This window comes from Bidens hawaiensis, unplaced genomic scaffold (genome assembly GCF_021521415.1).
Source record: "Bidens hawaiensis isolate Kalapana, Puna unplaced genomic scaffold, B.hawaiensis_p1.1 tig00001087_1, whole genome shotgun sequence".
Taxonomy (NCBI): domain Eukaryota; kingdom Viridiplantae; phylum Streptophyta; class Magnoliopsida; order Asterales; family Asteraceae; genus Bidens; species Bidens hawaiensis.
The window spans coordinates 1,483,635-1,504,468 of record NW_027491062.1 but is presented as its reverse complement, the minus strand read 5'-3'; the positions used below and the strand labels follow the sequence as shown (position 1 = coordinate 1,504,468).

The 20,834-nt window shown below is 34.8% G+C and overlaps 1 protein-coding gene and 1 pseudogene across 2 annotated transcripts; both read right to left on the bottom strand.

Annotated features, from left to right (window-relative positions):
* Positions 1-662: 662 nt before the first annotated feature.
* Positions 663-3,466, bottom strand: LOC143557712 (protein EDS1L-like; annotated as a pseudogene). Its single transcript, XR_013139620.1, has 3 exons — positions 3,117-3,466; positions 2,048-2,835; positions 663-1,477 (listed from the first exon to the last, which is right to left on the bottom strand). The product of XR_013139620.1 is annotated as a protein EDS1L-like (transcript).
* Positions 3,467-14,934: 11,468 nt separating this feature from the next.
* Positions 14,935-18,555, bottom strand: LOC143557140 (anaphase-promoting complex subunit 8-like). The gene is made up of 4 exons (XM_077046285.1): positions 18,433-18,555; positions 18,021-18,336; positions 15,555-16,805; positions 14,935-15,326 (listed from the first exon to the last, which is right to left on the bottom strand). The coding sequence occupies exons 1-4, from the start codon at positions 18,519-18,521 to the stop codon at positions 15,258-15,260; spliced, it is 1,725 nt and encodes a 574-aa protein (XP_076902400.1). The 5' UTR covers positions 18,522-18,555; the 3' UTR covers positions 14,935-15,257.
* Positions 18,556-20,834: the final 2,279 nt, after the last annotated feature.

Here is a 20,834-nt window from a genome sequence, read left to right as displayed (position 1 = left end):
TGTATGAAATAAAATAGAACTCCAAGATCCCAAGGGAATTAACTTTGGGAGGTTTATGTTGATTTGATTTTCGTTTCAGATCGAACGTTTGTGTTATCAACTATGTCGGACCAAACCTTGACATATAATATAGTTTCAAGAATTCTCATAACTAACCGACCAACACTAGTTTATAAACAGATCAGCAAAAAAATCGTTTGTATACGATCGGTCCGTTACATTTTCAATCTATGTTACACTTGAAAAATAGTTCTAGCAAAAAGTACGGATGGCGCCAATGAACACATATCACAATCTATAGCGGTCTCTCCAAAATGACCATGATCATTATGGTATAAGTCATGGACCTCCATTAGTCCTTTAAATGCAATTAGTTACTTTGGTTCACAAGAATGTTTATTTTTTAAATATTAGGTATGGTATTATAAGCAATTAGCTAATATACAGTTATTGTTATTAAGAAAATTACAATCTTGATGTGTTAGAGAAAGAGCATCTAGGAAAATGACTTAGTTTTAAGATAAATATATATCAAAAAGTTGATCATTCCTTGGCTCTTTTCCTATAAACTGTTTTTAGTAACTGAAAGCAATGCATAGAACTTTAAGACAACAATACAGAAACAAAGATGAATAACTATACATAATACAATGTTCAAAACAAATCACACAAACATTCACACATGTTACAAATAACAAAACCTGAAACTTTTATTCATACAATCTTACCTTATTAACTCGATCTCACAAATCTAGTTAGGTTTTACGAGTGTTGCCTCCAACTTAGACAAAGCAGTTTTTCCCCAAAACACATCTTCATTTATTATTTTCTCAACAGCTTTCCAATTCTTAATTTTTTCCTTTATGCTCTCTAAATCCTTCTCGACCTCTTCAGTCGTCTTCTTCTTTTTTATGCTATCTTTCGTAAGTTCCTCAACCTCAGCAACAAAGTTACTCTCAGAATCCTGTTCAAACCCCGTCACGTTTGCATGTTCATACCATCTCTGTGTAAACTTATATCTCTTTGGTCTGACTTGCATATAAGTTAATCCCTTATTATCGTCACCTTTCAAGTGTCGATAGTAATTTGCAATATCCAACGGCTCATAAAGTCTTCTAAACTGAGTCGCTAATTTCACCAGCTCATCCCACGTCTCAAATTCGTCAGGTAAATCCTTACGCATCACCAATTCAATAACTACATCCCATATTTTAGCTTGTTCTAAACGGTCCACGTTAGCTTTAAAGTCATCATGCTCGTTTTGAAGCTTGAATGCTTCGTAGTAATCAATTGCTCCATCATCGTGTTTTTGTTTGTACTTGTGTATCTCGTCAATCATATCTTCATTGATCTTTGGTTTGATTTTGCTTTTATCTGATTTATATTTTCTCATGGATTCTTTTATCTGATCCTTGTTTTCTTTCTTCCTCTTTTCAGCCTCTTCCACCGCTAATAGACACCATTTCGCAGCTGCAGTCTGCAAACACAATTGTAACATCTTAGGCAAATCCCACATCGGCCGTGGACAAGAGAAATCTTTGGTTCATAAGTAAATGCCCTGCTTCTTAAACCACCAACGTGTTTTGGGCTTAACGGTAGTGGACGAGATGAGAGCTCCACAGTTAAGCATGCTCAGCTGGAAGTAGTAGCAGGATGGGTGACCTCCTGGGGAACTCTTCAAAGAAGGTATTTGAGGTGGCAAAATTGGTGGGTCTACAGGGGTTTGAGTCAAGTAAGATTTTTTGTTTTAAACGAGTTGTTTAATGTACATATTTTGTTACATTTACACATTAAATGCTTGAACTTATAAATTTTATATGAAATTCATGGATTTTATGTTTTACCAAAAAAAAAAATACTTTTATGCATTAATCATTCGAAAATTTACCTGATCTACTTGTTAAATCAAAATATTTAGTCGGTTTTATGTATTAAAGTACACTTTGACATGCTTTTCTACTGTAGTAATCTTTTCAATTTGATTAATTACCATAATCGACTCATTCGTAAGTAAACAGGTAAAACTGTAAAACAAATAAGTACTGACCAGATCATATAGCGCTTTGTTCTTGGTACGAACCACATCACCAGTAGTACCATTAGATGTCCAAAGCTGCTCATTAAGGTCTTGCATATTAACCCGTTGCTCCAACCGTAATCCGTTCTTGTTTAGTTCTTCCTCATAGCCAAAATTTTCTTCTAAACTCTCAAGAGAAAATTAGCTAAATCTTGACTTTCATTGGGTAACTGCAAGAAATAAAACAACAACTGTAGAGCAGCATTCGGGTTTTCTACAACAAGTTGTTGTCTAGGTGAAGATGAATCTTCGCCCCGAGTGCAGAAAATGTAAACACCGAAAGGCCTGTAAGGGCTGACTTCTACAAAGTCAAACAATAACTTCTCCTTTAGCAAATTTGTAGGTTCCAAAAGATCACATGCTTCATGGCTCGCAGAAGTTGATGCATTAATCAACACGTCTTCAAAAAATTCACTAGCTCCATTAACGGGGTTGACTTTTTGTTGGAAGAAGTTAAGAATACTAGGTAAATAGTCTTTAACAGATGCTTTTGGAGCTAGCATCATACGAGGAACAATGTCATGTTCCATGACAAAATGGGTAAAATAATCCTCCCATTTCTCACGCCTGACCGCGTGGGTGAGGGTCTCGTCTCCTATTAGAGGGGACCCGAAGGTTACACAACCAATTGGAAGTTTGACATTTTGTTTCCTCGTGTATTCATCAAGCATCCACAAAGTGGCAAGACTTGCTATCGCACCACCGGATGAATGACCGGTAAATAAAATACTTTCACCTTTTTTTACAGCTTTCTCAACCTGAAAATCCATAGTTGACTTTCATGTCAGTCCAACTTCTAAATTTTGTAAGCACAAATTGTATAAACCAAGATAAGTTAACTACATAAATCATAAATCAACTTTTACATTGAAACAGAAGCCAAATGAGTAACAAACTGTCCAGCTAGCCCTTTTTAAGTGAAAAATTTTTGTCTTTTGAAAACTATATTAACAGATCTTGGGGTCATAACATTACTATGCATGCATAACCTGTTAGACCCGATCAAAATAAATATGAGAAACTTAAAAACCAACTTTACCTCTGATTTGAGCTTGGACTTTTTGGGCAAAAGATTCTGAAATATTTGAAGAAATGATCCGTTGACTTTGGCAAGTTTACCCTCTCCGATACGCTGGAGGGACGGAAACTGGAGAGACGGAAACAGATCAACCTTAGTTTCTCCAAATGATCACCTTGGTAGAAATCATTGATCTCCATTGCTCCTTTGAATGCAATGATTAAAACCTTAATTGATGACGATGATGATGACGCCAATGATGAAACACCATGTTTCTTAGTAAGATAATCTTGATTTTGATTGTGTTTATGAGCCTTCATGGAAAGATTGCAAGCTGCTTTTGTGAGCTCATCAATCAGGATTAGTTTCATTTCACTCTCTCTCTAAAAGACACGGTTTTGTATGTAAGGTGTAAGTTGAATGTATGCATGCTCTCCATCAAAGTTGAAGTTTATATAGACAAAAAAAATGATAGAAAAAATCAAGTGTTATTTAAAAAATTAAGAAGATCAAGTGGACATAGATTTGAGAAATTGTAAGTTTCCATGGAATTCAACTCCCACTTTGTCTTAAATAAGATATTAATTGTAAGTTCAAACTGGATTGTCGGTTCTTGGGCAGCAGTTTGAGGTTTTTACATGGAAATTTAGGAAACCTAATTATCTGAGGGGTACTGAGTACTAACCGCGCGGGGAATACCGCTGCTATCACCGTGTGAAACAACAAGAGAGTGATACATTGAATTTTTTGATAAACATTTATATGGATAAACAGATATTATATAAAAGTTTATACTGATTTATTTATTGTTGTAATGCTATTGTGTGTGTATTTTTTTTAGTTTATTTACCGTAAGAAGTTAATAATATATTTTAACTTATTTTGATTAATTTATATTGGTTATGTTCATTTTTAAATGAAACGTTGAATGAAATATCTACTTAATTTTTATATTTCGGTTATGTTCATTTGTTATAATTTGGATATTATTTTGTGAAACTTCACATTTAAGTTAAACTTAAAAGAAAAAGAATTGCTAATGTAACTAAATCTATATTGAGAAATTAAATTAGGGTTTGATTACAGGGTTTGTTTTATATTTTACATTTCTAATATTTATATATTTTTTTGCATTTTATTTTTATTTATTTTAAGAAAACTAATAATATACTTAAGGTCTTATGATAAAAGAATTTCTTAAATAAATGAGATGTTATAACCCGTTTAAAAGCTATATGGGCTTGATGAGACCCATCATCCGCTTATTTTTTTTACTATAAAATTGTTTCATAATTATAAATTATATCTTTTAAAAAAAACGGATATTAATTTTTAGCACATCCCTATTTTATAGGATTTTCATATTAAATATATGGTAAGATTAATTTTTAATATAATAAGATGTTATAACTCATTTAGTGGTAATCAAGGTTTGGTGAGACTTATACACGTGAATTCGGGTCAAATGCATAAGAAATCACCATTTACAAATAAAACAATCTGATGGCTTGAAAGAAAATAGGAATGCTTCGTTTATAAATACTTAAGATTTAAGATAATATTTTAATTTGTAATAGTGTTATAATGGTAAAAAAAAGGTATAGTGTTATTATTTTGTTTTTGTTAACAAGCTAACTTGTATACCTGATATCCACATGTATTTTAAAACTCGACGGGTAATTACCCGACGAGTAATTAGTCAGGTATATGACACGATTTTACAAATTGGTGTGGGAATGAGATTATCATTTGTATTTACATACCAGTCTTGGCTAGTTCGTTTGTACAAATTCTTGAAACTATAGATCACGATTTATTTCTACTATGTATAAAAAAAATCACTTGCTTACAAATTTTGTACGTTTATATTTTGAGACTCGTTCTTCCTTCATACATATATATATATATATACTAGTTTTTATCCCCCGTATTACGGAGGCTGTTTTACATTACTAGTTTTTAATATTTATATACTTTTTTGAGTTTATTTTATTTATTGTAATGAAATTTATAATATACTTAGAGTTTGATGATAAAAATGTTTCACAAATAACTAAGATGTTATAACGCGGTTTAAAAGTTATCTGGGTTTGGTAAGACCCAAGACCCGCTTATTTTTTTTTATTATAAGATTGTTTTTTAGTATAAATAATATTTAAAAAAAATCATATAATAATTTTTAGTATATCCTATTTTATAGGATTTTTACATCAATAATTTGGTGAGAATACTTTTTAATTTAATGAGATGTTATAACCCGTTTAAGGAATATATGGGTTTGGTAAGACCCATACCCATAAATTCGGGTCAAATGCATGAGGAGACTCCATTTAAAAATCAAGCAAATCTGGTGACTTCAAAAAATGGGGGAGCGACCACATCGCGACACATAGAATTTTTGGGTTTTCGTTTATATATATTATATATATATATATATATATATATATATATATATATATATATATATATATATATATATATATATATATATATATTATATACATTTACGACTTACAATCTTGATTGGATTGGGTCGTCACAACCTAATGTGTTAATATATATCAAGAGGATGGTGAAAGCATATTTTAATATTTAATAATCATCAATATATCATTAATAATATCAAGAATCGCTTACTCAAGGGACGACTATATATAGTCAACTTGTACCTTGACCTTGTCTTGATTAGGATATCACACGGCAATCATGGACCCCGGTTTCAAAACGCGTTTGTTGTTAGAAATACTATGTACTTTTTGTTGATGTTATGTTTTCAATTTGGGTTTTTACATGAAAACTTTGTCTTATTATTTGTTACGGAGTATTTCTTGTTGTTTAAGTGTGTCCGGGAAGCCCTTAGACAAACTCCACATCATGTGGTTTTCTATATACTTTCACTCTTCAACCTTAGACAAACAAAATTTCTTAATAAAGCTCTAGAGCCTTAACGTTTTACGAAAATAACTTGTGACTTTGTGGAAATGATACCCTAAACAAAAAGTACTGTCGCGAATAAAATTTTAATTTCAAGAGAAATCATACGCCCTAGACCAAGATTAAGAAAAGTTTTAACGTCAAAAAATTTGTAGGATCGTTTGCATAATGATTTGGTTAATAAAATAATTAATCATCAACTATAAATTATTAAAAAAATCCCAACGTATATTTTTTTTTCTTTTGCATATATTGCTAAAAGATCAAATAAGAAGTTTGATTATCCTAAAAAAGTTAGAAATGAGTGTATTTTTGTCTAATACCTTAATATTGAAAACCCACTTAATTTAATTTTAAAAACCCACTTAATTAAAACCCACTTAAATTTTCACTTATCTTCTACAACCACCACCACCCACCGCCACCCACCGCCACCACCTTGCCAGAAAAGTCTTCGGAAATTTTGTCGGAAAATAAAACACTATGAAAAACACAATGAAAAATACACAATGTAAAAAACACAATGGAATAAACACAATAAAAATAAAAGCACAATGACAAAAACACAATGAAAAACACAACTAAATTACACAATATAAAAAACACAATGCAAAAAACACTATGGAAAAATAAAACACATTTGTATAACACAATTTTGTAAATTAAAACACAATTTTGGTAAAACACACTTTGTAAAAAACCCACGAAATTTTTTTTTTTATATAGCAATATGGTACTCATATAAAAGATAAAAAAAACTCGTTATTATGGTGAAATTGTTTTGAAAAAAAATGTCATATAAAAAAGTTATGAGCGTTTTAAAATGATGGGGGTATTTGACATGTGCCTTGCATGTGGAGAGAGAATGTCAACAAATGTATTATCCCTATTATGCCTTTACCCTTATTTTACACTTTATGATCTCTAATCTAATCTCAACCATTCAATTTTAAAATGAATGAACAAAATTATTTTTTATCATTCTTAGGAAAACTAATATTCTTATTATAACTCAACCCTATTGTCAAAAACATAAGTTGTGATCAACGCATCCAATAACATGAAACGTTATATGCCATTATGCCAATGTCATTGTTACATTAATTAGTTTTCTTGTACATTTAATATGCTCTTCGACAAGTTTCTTTGTTATGGGCCCCGATTAGAAATAGGAGATATCTATTGGATCAAAAGATTTGTAACCCTCTTTTTTTGGGCTTGTTGAGGTGATGATAGGCCCAGATCATAGCGAATGTTATGTTGGTTGACTGATCGTATAATAGTATTTAGAGGTGCATAAATCGGGTTTTTCTACTATCCGGACATAAAAACCATTCTTGGTGTTATAGGTGTCAGGTAGGGAATGGAACCGGGTACCCTATACCCAAGTATTTCATTACCTTATTTTTGGGTATAAAAAAACCTTTTCTTGATCGTATCTTTCAGGTATAAATCGGGTTTTTAAGAGGCTGCACCTTTTTGGGGGTTTTTTTGATTTTTTATGCGTACTTAATCCATACTTTACAAATAGGGTTGGTCCGGGTACAGTTTCAGATTCTGGTTTTTATGGACAGTAAAACCTGGACGTTGGTGATGAGTTTAGGCGGAATCAATCAGTTTTACTGTCCCCCTCAAATTATATATATATATTTTTTGTTTTATTTTTGGTTTTTAGCTTCGATATCATAACACACGACACCGAAACCAATCGAATTCACGTCGACTTATCGCCCAACGTCGTGGACCGACAACCCTTGGGTTTTACCAACTTTCCCCGCGCAATTGCGCCGGCTAAAACCCTAGTTAACACTAACCTAATTTTATTCAAGAAAACAAAGAATGGATAGATGGATGTGCATGTATGCATCAACAGTATATAATAATAATAATAATAACAATAATAATAATAATAATAATAATAATAATAATAATAATAATAATAATAATAATAATAATAATAATAATAATGACAAGAACGTATGATGTGGTTCTCCCGGCGTCCTTGTGCTGGTTATTTTAATGTCATCAATATTTACATTAGTATAAGTTGATTTAAGTAAGAATAAATGACGAACCATAATAAACATATATATGAGGCAGAATATGTAAAGCAGAAGCTCATTCAAACACTGCATATGTGAACATCTAAGGATATGAGGGCAAAATCACTCAACATGAGGGTTTCACGGGGGCTCCGCCCCTTTCGCAGTGTTAAGGCAATGCCTAGCTGGGCCTAATGGCCTATGGCTTATAGAAGCTCTATTAGAAATCTTTAAATTTACGTAATTAGTGAGAAGTTGCATAAAATGGTGAACAGTGAGAATCTATCACCAGTGGACCGAAAGAATACGAGCCACACTGAGACAAGAATGCCCGGTTTGTAGATGAGCGAAGCTCGAGCTATACTTTTCAGCTCGGTTTAGATCCAAGCCGAGCTCTAATTGGCTCGGTTGTGATTTAGAGACCCATTTTTTTCACTTTGTTCGAAATTCTTAGAAACGACTCTCTCTATTAGGTTATCTGTTGTATTCATCATTTACCATTCTTCACTTCAACCTACATCACCACCTCTCCATCATTAACCGTCACCATGCACTCAACCTACATTATATTCGACATTCACTCTTTTTATATTTTTTTAAATCAATTAATATTTAGCCTTTTGTTTTGAAAAAGTTATGTTAGAAATTTAACCTATCCCAGATTTAATTTATAAGTCCGTATGGTCAAGTATACTATATAAGTGTCCATTCTAAAATGCTACAAATATTCAATATAAACGTGTACATATTTCTGCTTGCTTCAAAACGACAAAACCACCTTATTAGCGAGCCGAGTGGTGACCAAGTCTTTGCAGTTTTTAGTGACACGTAACGTTTGCAAACTACGTAGTTAAGTAATCAATTATCAACACGTAATTAACACGCAAAGTTTTGTCTATATATATGTCACATAGTTCAATCCAAAAACACAATACAATTATACACACATACACAATATCTCATTCTTTTTATTATATCAAAAACATACACATTTTCACACACTCAAAGTAGGAAATAGGGGTGATTTGGGAAAGCAACCAATCCGCACCCGAGGCGGCTGTCGGAAGGCTTCTAGTGCCAGACCTTCTTTTGACAAGCTTCCGGTGAACAGATGGAAGATTAGGAAAAAAAATTCTCAAAGAACTTATATGTGTAGGAGGCCGGAAACAAGCAACCGAAGTCGGAGTTACCAAACCAGTGGTAGATCAAGAAGCAAGTCAACTGCTTCAAGAACTTGGTTTAACTAAATAATATCTTGCTAGCATGTATGTGTACGTTTTGAACGTTGTATATACTTTGTTTCTTTTTTTTTTATTTGTTGCAAACTAATTATTGTACAGAAACGGATTGAAATAATAAACACTATAATTTGTGATTTATGTAAATAACCCTATGGACTAAATGATCTACGCTAAATTATGTTTGTTCTTTTAGGCTTTTAGCTTTAATTAGTTACTTTCGTATTGATGCATAACTATATATTGTTTGGGTGTGATTTCCTAACATGACATTGTGTAATAAAATGTGATTTATAAGCTAGCATTTAATTTCATTCAAGAAAAAGGGGTGGATGTGCATGCATGTATCAAAAGTAATAAAGATAATCATGTCATTTTCATTTTAATTGGGTGGCCGGTAAGGTGTAAAATAGAAGGTCTATCTTTTAATCCCCGTAAATTATAACATTTAATTAAGAAAAAATAAGGATAATTATAATTAAAAAGAACTTGTGACGGTGAGCCTAAGTGGTGATGTCAACTTATCAATTTATCAACACGTAATTAATTAACACACAAAGTCACCAACTTCTTTCTATATGTACATATATATCACATTTTTCTAATCCAAAAGCACGTACAGATAGTTATACACAAAATATCATTCTTTCTAATTATATCCAAAACACACACATTTTCACACTCTCAAAGTAGGAGATGGGTGACTTGGGAAAGCAACCGACTCGCACCGGAGGCGACGGTCGGAAGGCTGCCGTACTTTCTTTAGGAAAGCTTCCAGCAAACAGACAGAAGATTAAGAAAATAATTCTCAAAGAACTCGTATTTGGAGGTCGGAAACAAGCAACCGAAGGCGGAGGCACCAAACTTCCACCAAGTAGGTGTAAGATCAAGAAGCAAGTGTTTAAAGAACTGTTTTCGATCAACACTACACTAGTGTTGAGTTTGAATAATATCTTGTTAGCGTTTATAAAGAAATAAATTCTTGGTACGTTTGTACGTGTTTTTGATTTGTTACTAAATAAATGATTATTGCTCTTGATAAAAACATTTATCAATAAACATTATAATTTGCTTCGGTGTGATTTCCTAACACGATATCACGATATCGCATAATTTATTTTTTACCGATAATGTTACTCCTTGAATATTTCTTAACACGTAGTCACGTACAAAATTGTTTTTTTTTAAATGATGTTGTTACTCCTGTTCTATTATGAACACCAATAAATCTGAATTACACTCATGCCAGATTTGAACCTGAGACCTTTTCAATTAAAAGGCAATAGTGTATCTAGCAAGTGAGCTAGTTCTACATCAGGGGCGGATCTACAGTGTATCCAGGGTATGCCCGGGTTACCTCTCAACTTTCATGGCTAAGTACAAAATTAGAGCAAAATTTGTTTTTCATGTATTAGGATACCCTGACAAAATACTAGGTTACCCCTGAAGAGTACTGAGATGAAAAAAAGAGTGAAACTGGATTGCCGGATTTAATTTTTTTTGGTGTCACCAAAGGCTCTACTAATAGCAGGAACAATAAAGTGAGTGAGTGAGTGAGTGAGGAAGATGACCTAATACTAATATGTGATTACTGGACCATTTAAACAACTAAGTCATGCCCCATTTCAATATATAAAAATGGTATGGGCCTTTATAGATATTGAGAGACCAAATGTTAAATTAAATTGAAACCACTTGTTTCTTTCTTTTTAACAAACTTCTTAAAAACTGTTGTATTTTATTCACTTTATAAGTTTGTTTAGTTTATTAATTTCAGAATAAGCATTTAGTTTTCTTTTTAATTTTTGAATAATATTATCTTACTGTTACGAGTCTAAATTACGTTAAACTAATATTTTAGTATTATTATTGTTCAAAGGCTAAATTTATTATTTCTTTATGAAGAGTTTTTTTTTCAGTGAATTAATTTTTGTTGAAGGGCATCAAATCATTTAAATATCAATTTGATATTAATTTTGTATAAAAATATTTTTTCTAGTAAGGTATTTTAATATCAATATGATATCAAGATAATGTTAAAAGAAGTTGAGATTTTAGTGTTTGTAACAAGTTGATTATTAAAAGATAATAGTCATCATATGATCGAGAATACAACAATAACAGTTAACCCGGACTCTCCAATTATAATGTTTTGGTACCATCAGGGGCCATAGTTAGGGATGAGAAAATGGTTTTATAGATACGGAGCTCATCCCTAGCCATAGGTTAAAAAAAATCATGTTACCCCTGAAAAAATCTTCTAGATCCGTCACTGTTCTACATTGAAATGAAATTGTATAAATAATATGGGATTTATACAATTTCATTCAAGAAAAGGGATGGATTTCAGAATTTGCATGGATCAACAGTAAATAAAAGATAATAGTTACAAGAAGTTGTGATATGAATCCTCTTAGCACTCACCTACAAAACTCATTTGGAATGAATTGCAAGATCGAGAAAAGGAACTCAGATTTATGCATTTAGCGACCGAGGGATAAGGGAACAGTATCCTCTAACGACCTTATGTTGGTGATTTTAGCATCATCAATAACTCAATACTAACATTAGTATAATTGGATTTACTTAAAACTAAATGATAAATCATAAAGTTATTTGTTGCCTTCGTCATTCAGTATTCTTCATTTTCTTAGTAGCGCTATATCATAATTTCTTCATCATTCACCGTCACCACTTTAATTGTATATATACTCATCATTTAATATTCACCTTTTTAAGGTTGTTTTAATACAATTAATATTTAAATGATATTTTTCAACTAAATATAATAAATAATGAAATTATAATATATTACGCTTTGCCTAACAATATGCAACAAGTGCTAACGTTGGACGCGTTGTATATCTTCTTGTGATAAAAGTCGTTGATTAGTAATAAAGGCGTCTAATAACTGACAAGTTGACCTCTTGTCGTGCGGCTGACTTGATCAAGCCATAAAAGAGTAAAACCGAGATTCCAATACTTTCAAAATGTTGACAAATAATAAATAATTGTATAGCTTTCAAGTTGACCTCTTGTCGTGCGGCTGACTTGATCAAGCCATAAAAGAGTAAAACCGAGATTCCAATACTTTCAAAATGTTGACAAATAATAAATAATTGTATAGCTTTCAAGTTGACCTCTTGTCGTGCGGCTGACTTGATCAAGCCATAAAAGAGTAAAACCGAGATTCCAATACTTTCAAAATGTTGACAAATAACAAATAATTGTATAGCTTTTGCAATCAATTCATTAAAGTTTCAATTAATCAATCCAAAAGTCCAAACACCACCTACATGTGTAACATATCTCAATAATCCAGAACAGATAAGAGTATCCGGTGAGTTACGTCGGGCACTCGGGCTGATGGTATTGACACTCATATAGCTTATAATAAAGAAAAAAAACATATTTAAAACTACATATAGTTGGTTGGTAAAGCATGTTGCGGCTAGTCAACATGAATTCGATCAATATTGGGTTACGACTCTGAAATAAAACCCAATAACCTAAATTCGTTAATGATCAAATGCTAAAAATTAACATATTTAAAAAAGAAAAAAAAAACAATACAAAACAAAAAACGCAACAAAATAACATGTGAGTTGCAGCGGCAAATTAACATGAATTTTGGTGGAATCGACTGTATTGGCACTATAAAAAACAAAATACGCTAACTAAGAAAATTGTTTAAAATAGAAAAATAAAAACACAATGCAAATAAAAACTATTTATAAAAAAAACATAGATCAACCACGTGTCGTCAAGTAGATCAATCTAGTCACTTGTGACACTAACTTTCATCTTTAATCCATAGTATAATTAAATTAACGTCGTTGGGTTGCTCACGGCGGCGGTGACGGTCAGGGTGGCATCCGTGGGGGCCAAATATTATTGTTCCCTTCTATAAAACATAACCATGCATTTATTTTGCTAGTGGGTGACCAAGTCTTTGAAGTCATTTCTTGTAATTAGAATTAAGGTGACATGACACACAACAAAGAAGCCGTCAATGATTCATTATTAACGCGTAATCAATACAAAAAGTCACTAGCCCCACTTCTACATATACTTGATATATATACAAGTCACATATTTCAATCTAAAATCACATACTAACTATACACAAAAATCACATTCTTTTATATTATATCACAAAAAACACACATTTCACACAAGGTAGGAGATGGGAGAATTGGGAAAGCAACCGATGAGCACCGGAGGAGGCTGCTGGAAGCGGAAGGCTTCCGGACCTTCTTTTGACAAGCTTCCGGCGAACAGATGGAAGATTAAGAAAAGGATTCTAAAAGAACTTATATTTAGAAGCGGGAAGCAGGAGACTGGAGGCGGAAGAACCAAACTTCCACCAAGTAGGTGGAAGATCAAGAAGCAACTGTTTAAAGATCTGTTTTGGACCAACACTAGTGCTTAGTTTAATTATACTTGCGGATTTGGAGAAAGTGAAGGTGTATGCATAGCAGTTATTGTAATGTTTTTTTATTGTTGCATTTGTTGACAGGTAACTCGAAGGAAATTAAGGGTGATACGGTTGATTTCAAGGAATAGTTATGGAGGAGATCTAAAGTGGGGGTCTAAAATGAATAACTTGGTGCGTAAGTTATTTTTTTATTTATTTAAATCAGATGTATAATATGATTGTATTTCCAAATTTAACGTGTCTTGTTCTTTAAGTTTTATGTCAGTAAAAGGCTTGTGGGTTTATTTGTTTGCGTTTATTGTAATTCGTTTCAATATAAAAAAGAGTCGGTCGGTTGTGATCAATATCTATGTTCTTGATATCTCTGATCAGTATAACATGAAATGTGTGTTTAATAAATGCAGTTATATCTTTATGACTTTATGTTTGAGGCATATAAGAATATAGTATTAAGTGTATGGTTTACTAACGAAATATTGTATTAGAAAATGGGATCAAGCATTAGAATTTATTCAAGAGAAACAGGAGTTAACTATCTATTAAAAAAAACAAAACAAAAAAAACACAAGGAGCTGTACGTAATGTGGATGAAGCCATTATTTGTTTCTACTAAATAACTTTTATCGTCACTTATGTCGGGAATACTACGTGGATTTGCACTCGTGGTGGTCAAATGTACGAACACAAGTCGTCTAGAATCTTCTTGTGCTAGCTGACTTGTCAAATTCTTATTTAAAAAAAGTTTATGACTACTTCAAAATTTAAATGGGACAAGTTTGGACAAGCATTTTTCAAGTGATTATTGCAAATTCAAAACTAACACTAATCACTTTATCATAATTGATGATAGTAATAGTTATAGTTAAATAATTATACATCAGATTATTTTATCAAAATAATCAAAACTAAAGCAAACTCTCTTTACACCAAAACCATGTCGGGTTAATCGGGTTTGTTCACACAAGTCAGCGGGTAAACGGGTAAACAGATCACATGTGTGGTTCGAACCCTTATACATCCCCTTTGTCTCACATTTAACCCAACTAACATTTGTCAACTGAGCCAAGGATCAACGACACTACTGAAGTTCAAAACTATGCTATTTAAGTATGTCCTTATACTTAAAAGAAACAGAAAAATTACAAATAATTCCCTTTGGGGGTCACCTCTCCGCCATGGAATACCTAAATACGACACGACTTAAGAAAGCAACCGATCACCACCCAATTCAAGATTACCAAAAGGCCGCCGGACAGTCCTTTAACGAACTTCCAGCAAACAAATGACATAAAAAAACCATTATCAAACAGTGATATTCAAAGATTACAGACGACGGTTAACTATCAACTAGTAACTACTTTTAACAAAATGAATCAAAGTATTTCCCAAATCAAGTTCTCAAAACAGCATAATGGTTAGATCTTAATAACTATGTGTGCTTATATTCATGCACCAATATAGAAAACAAAACGATTCATACTTCATAGCCCACCACAACATTTGTTGAATATTACGACGAAAAATGCTGAGATTGTGCAAACTTAATTTCTTGAAGCAAATCTTTTGCCATTTCCTTCTCCTGCAATCACAATTAAAATCCAATCAAATAACTTCATAAACACTTTTTGTTAAAAAGATAGTGTCAAATAAGATAACAAAAATCAAAACATGTCAAAATGGACTCGTCACATAGATTAACGGGTTGAAACACGTTATGTCCAAAAAGATTTAGTTTTAAACTTACCCATTTGACCCGGTAGAGATAAAGTCATAAAACATAATCTATATCAACAAACATGCAACTTACCGGGCCATTGTAATCAAGAAGACGAATGCAATACACCTCGGCATCTTCAAATCTTCCATGCTCTCTACAATAACTTGAAAGGAACGATAAAGCTTCAACTATATTCGGCCCGTCTCGTTCTTCGTCTTCCATTCTTTCTAAATCTTTCTTATAATAATAAGCAGCCTCATCATTTTGCCCTAATTCTTTATGCAAGCTAGCCAATTTATGAATCGCAATAGCTTCCCGATCATTACAATCAGTAGCCCGTTTGTAACACTTAATCGCTTTATCAATCATACCGATGTCATTCCGTTCATAACACTGACCCATAGCAATCCACAGCCGTGAATCGCCCGGCTGCAAAAAAACCGCCTTTTTAAAATAATGAAGAGCGTAATACGGCATTGCCATCATTTCATAAGCCTGTCCGAGCCCATACCATGCCCGATAATCACACGGGCTTATATCCACGGCCCGTCTGTAAGCATCAACCGCAGCAGGAGTGTTTTTCATCTCAACATATTCATGGCCCATTAACGTCCACGCAGATAAAAACTTTTTATCCAATTTTAATGCGCGTTGAAAGTACATAACCGACTTCTCGTGAAGACCCTTTAAACTATAGTAGTTACCGATTATACAACACGATTCGGGTCGGTATTTATCGGTCGAGAAAACTCGGTGAGCGAGGTAACTTAGGCCCGAGGCGCATTCTTTAGCATACAACACATTGGAATACATATCCATGTCATCAATACGATACGGGTCGGTTCTAAGAAGCTCTTCAAATATAACTTCCACGTGTTCAAAATCGCGTAGGCTGTATTCGGCTTTCGCGATTTGGGCTTTGATGTAATTACTTGAACCAAAAGTTAATTGCAACTGATCGTATTTGGTTAAAGACTCGTTATGCATGCGTAATTCATGGTATGTGCTTGCAAGGAAGAAGTCTTTCATCCAATGGTTGTTGAGTTTGAGCCCATTTAGTGTGTCGGTTGTGGTGCATAGGGATCGGAGTTCTGACCATGTGGTCCAGTTCCATGGGTAGGTGTTCACTGACTCGACTAGTAAGGTTCGGGCTAGGTTTTCATTGCCTTTTGCTTTGAGGACAAGACCGTATAAGTAGAGCCCAAACGAGTCGATTGAACCGTTGTTGCGAGCCGCGGCTAGGTCTCGTTCTATGGACACGAGTTCAGCGTTCACAGCATCGGGTTTACCTAAAGGTCCCTCAAGTTCAATTGTCTCTTCTTCTTTTCTCTTTTCACCAGCCTAAAATAAACAAATGAGAGTCACATATTAAATATATGTTATTTCAGTTAACAATCTAACTTTTTAAATAAAATGATTTAACAGGTTTTAATTTTTACGCAGATATGAATACATTTGGGGCCACTTTTGACCAGTTAAGAGATTAAAAGCAAACTCAAACCGACATGTTCTTAAGTTGAAAGGTCAAATTTCCACCAATAGCCACAAATGAGAGTCCATATACATTAAAAGCTTGAACTTCAATTAGGTTCAAAAAGCAAAATAAAAATATTCTATTTGGCATATAAAGATATAAACTCAGTAATATCTTATGTAGAATTTACAGCAATCAAGAAAACCAAAACAAACTGATATTCCAGCTATATATCGTAGTAGAGTAAATACAGAAAATATTTAACAAACACGTACAGAAACCGAAAAATATCTGTTTTCGGTACTTTCCAAGAAAAATTATATCGCATGTGTTCAGAGTCATGAAATGACAGTATGGCCTGGAAATGTAAGACCGTGTTCTTTGACGTATACACCACAAAAACTAATAACATCACAGGGATATTCAACATCAATGGTGTTATCAAATTCTGAAATAGTAAACAATAAATGTTGTAAAAAACATCATGTTGATTTACAACATTATCATTTAATCGAACACTTGGCGGGCACGAAAACAAGAATCCTTGAACAGTAAATTAAACAACTAACAATGCCCCGAGTAATCCCCCAACAACAACTTGATCAAAACCCATAAACTAAATCATATAAAACAACCGTAAGTACCATCATGTGAATTTACACCATTAGCATTTAATCAAACACCTGGCAGGCACGCAAACAAAAGGCTTAAACAGTGCAGCAAACAACTAACAATGGCCCAAGTAATCCCCCCAGCAACAACTTGATCAAAACCCATAAACTAAATCATACAAAACAGCCGTAACAAATACAATCATGTCAATTTACACCATTAGCATTTAATCGAACACCTGGCGGGCATGTAAACAAAAGCCTTAAACAGTACAGTAAACAACTAACAATGCCCATAGTAATCCCCCAATAACGACTCGAACAGAACCCATAAACTAAATCATATATAATAACCATATCATGTACTACAATGTCAATTTACACCATTAGCATTTAATCGACCAGCTGGCGGGCATACTCTAGCAGAACAAAACCCGTAAACAAAATCATTAAAGGAACACGAAAACAAACCAAATAAAGCGCATAACACTTCAAGAACAAAGCTTTATTCCCGGTCTGATCCGACAACACATGAGCAACTCTCCTATACTCCCTACAATTAAAATACGACTTCGCGAGAAGATACAAATCGGTATCCACCGCCTCATCTTCCTCCTCAGGCACCGGTGTCGAAACATACGAAGTACCCGCAATCGGAGTACACGTAATCGTCTCATCGGTAGCCCGAAACCGACGAAGAATACTCGACGAACCGCGCTGTAACCGGGTGTGCGAAGGCGGGTTCTTTGTCGGGTCGTGTTCGATACCCACCAATTGTTCTGCAGCCCTGTGAATTGTTCAAATTTGAATTCAAGATTAAGTTTTTTTTAAGGGTTTTGAAATTGGGTGAAATTGGAATAAGGGTTTTGATTGGTTTGATTACCATTTGGATGCAGAGTGGAGGCAACGATCGGTGAGGTGTTGGATTGCGATTCGGAGCTCCGTACGGCAGGTTTGCTTGTCGATTACCATTTGGAGTTGACTGTGTGTGTGTGGGTGTTGAAGTGGGTGAGATATTGGCGGTATTTGTGAATTTTATGTATTGTTTTTGGGGGAGATTACCATCCTGCTTTGTTTTTTTCTCTCCGTACAGCCGTACAACCCCAACGGTCACCACTAACTTCACCGGCCATTCTTCGGCCAAAGACTCCACCGATACTAAGGATTTCACCCAAAAACTTTGATTTTCGGTTTGCCCGGCCAACCGCTCACCAACTACCGTCTCTCCGACCGACGATACGTACAAAGGCAAGGAAGGTTTGCTCTTTTTTTGCAGGCCCAGAATACCGTTTCTCCGGCGATACACTCAGTTGTGTTACCGTTTCTCCGGCGAATCACCGAGCGACGATACGTACAAAGGGTTGAAGTTCTAAACACCTGAAAACCATCTCGACACAGCGACTCTTTTTTTGTCTCTGTTTTTGCACTAAATCTTGATCTCCGGAAAATCGAGCCGAGATCTAGTGTTTACCGGAGAGCGTCGAACTACAAGGTTAACGACACTGCAAGGGGAAAAGGTGTAACTTCCTCCGACCAAAAGGAGGGTTTGCTTTTGTTTTGCAAGTCCAGACGACCGGCCAACCGAAGCTTCACACCGAAAAGACATCCCCGGAAAGATTTTTAGTTGGGCTCCTTCCCGGATTCAGGCGACCAACATTTGGGGGGATTTGGTTTCTTTTCTCAGAATCTGACGACTGATTGTTGGCAGCTTCTTGGATCTTAGCTGATTCACCCTCTGCCGCCACCGTAACACGTCGCCGGAGCTCCGCCGTCGCCGCCGCTCAACGCCGTCGCCGCCGAAACTCAAGGGTTGTAGATTGTGTCACGTTTCTAGCTTATTCTCGTTAGCTCACGGTGTCTCATCCCGGTTTCAATATTGGTGACTTGCTAAAATCCCGGTGAGATCGTTTCATATCTTTTATTTTTGTTGGCAATAGGCCTTGATGCTGCTAGAGTAGTCAGTCCAATTTATCTGTTACTGTGTGCCGTGTGTGTAACATCCTAAATTTTAATTATAAATAAAGAAAGTTATGTTTTGTGATTTCACGTTGCTAATTATTTAATGTCGAGTAAGGAGGGAGTTGGGCTTAGATTGCGTAAGATGGGTTAAATGAGAATGGGCCTCGGGTCCGTGGGCTTAGAGGGATATAAATATCCCATCCCAAACCCAATCTTTCATTTCCACCTTCTTTCTTCACACACTCAAAACACACACATACTAACCGATCAAGATTCGAAGCCGAGACCCGAGATTTTGTTGATAGATCTGAGTTGGTAAGGTAAGAACAAATCCACCAAAGCTTATATTACTGAAAATGGTTAGGATTTGATGGGTTAACCGAACCCGAAACCCAAACTGCCCAAATCGGACCCCTAAAACGTCGATTTTAGGCCGATTTGATGGTTGGGATTTGTAGGCGCCGATCATACGATTCCGTGGGTACCAAAATCGAATTATTTGGCTAAGAAACGAAGGATTTATGGGCAAACAGATCTGCAGCGCGATAACTTCGCCTGCAAGATTAAGTTCGCCTGATGAACTTCGCCTTCAAGCGTAACTTCGCCTTCAAGCGTAACTTCGCCTAAGGATAACTTCGCCTACGGCCAAGTTCGCCTAAGGTATAACTTCGCCTGAAGCCAAGTTTGCCTAAGGTTTAACTTCGCCTGAAGCCAAGTTCGCCTAAAGGTTTAACTTCGCCTGAAGCCAAGTTCGCCTAAGGTTTAACTTCGCCTGAAGCCAAGTTCGCCTAAGGTTTAACTTCGCCTGAAGCCAAGTTCGCCTAAGGTTTAACTTCGCCTGAAGCCAAGTTCGCCTAAGGTTTAACTTCGCCTGAAGCCAAGTTCGCCTAAGGTATAACTTCGCCTGAAGCCAAGTTCGCCTAAGGTTTAACTTCGCCTGAAGCCAAGTTCGCCTAAGGTTTAACTTCGCCTGAAGTGAAGTTCGTTTATAAAATAAATTAAAAACCTAATGGAAAATGTGTTAAGGCAGTTATCGAAAATAAAATTTTTCCAAGCTAACCTGGCAGCTTAACCCCAGCCAGGGGCTCTGCCCCTTGGACCCCGCTAGGGGCTGCCGCCCCTAGAACCCCGTTGCCAGGGGCGCTGCCCCCGGACCCCCGTTCGTTGTGGGTCATATATAGATAGAAATACAAAACGAGTAGTAGTAGTTAATTGATATGTGTAAATATTATACAGTTAGCCGAGCCCAGTTAAAGAAAGGAATTACGATCAACGGCGAGCGTAACAGGATCCAGGTGAGTTTCTAGCCCCATTCCTTGTTATGTT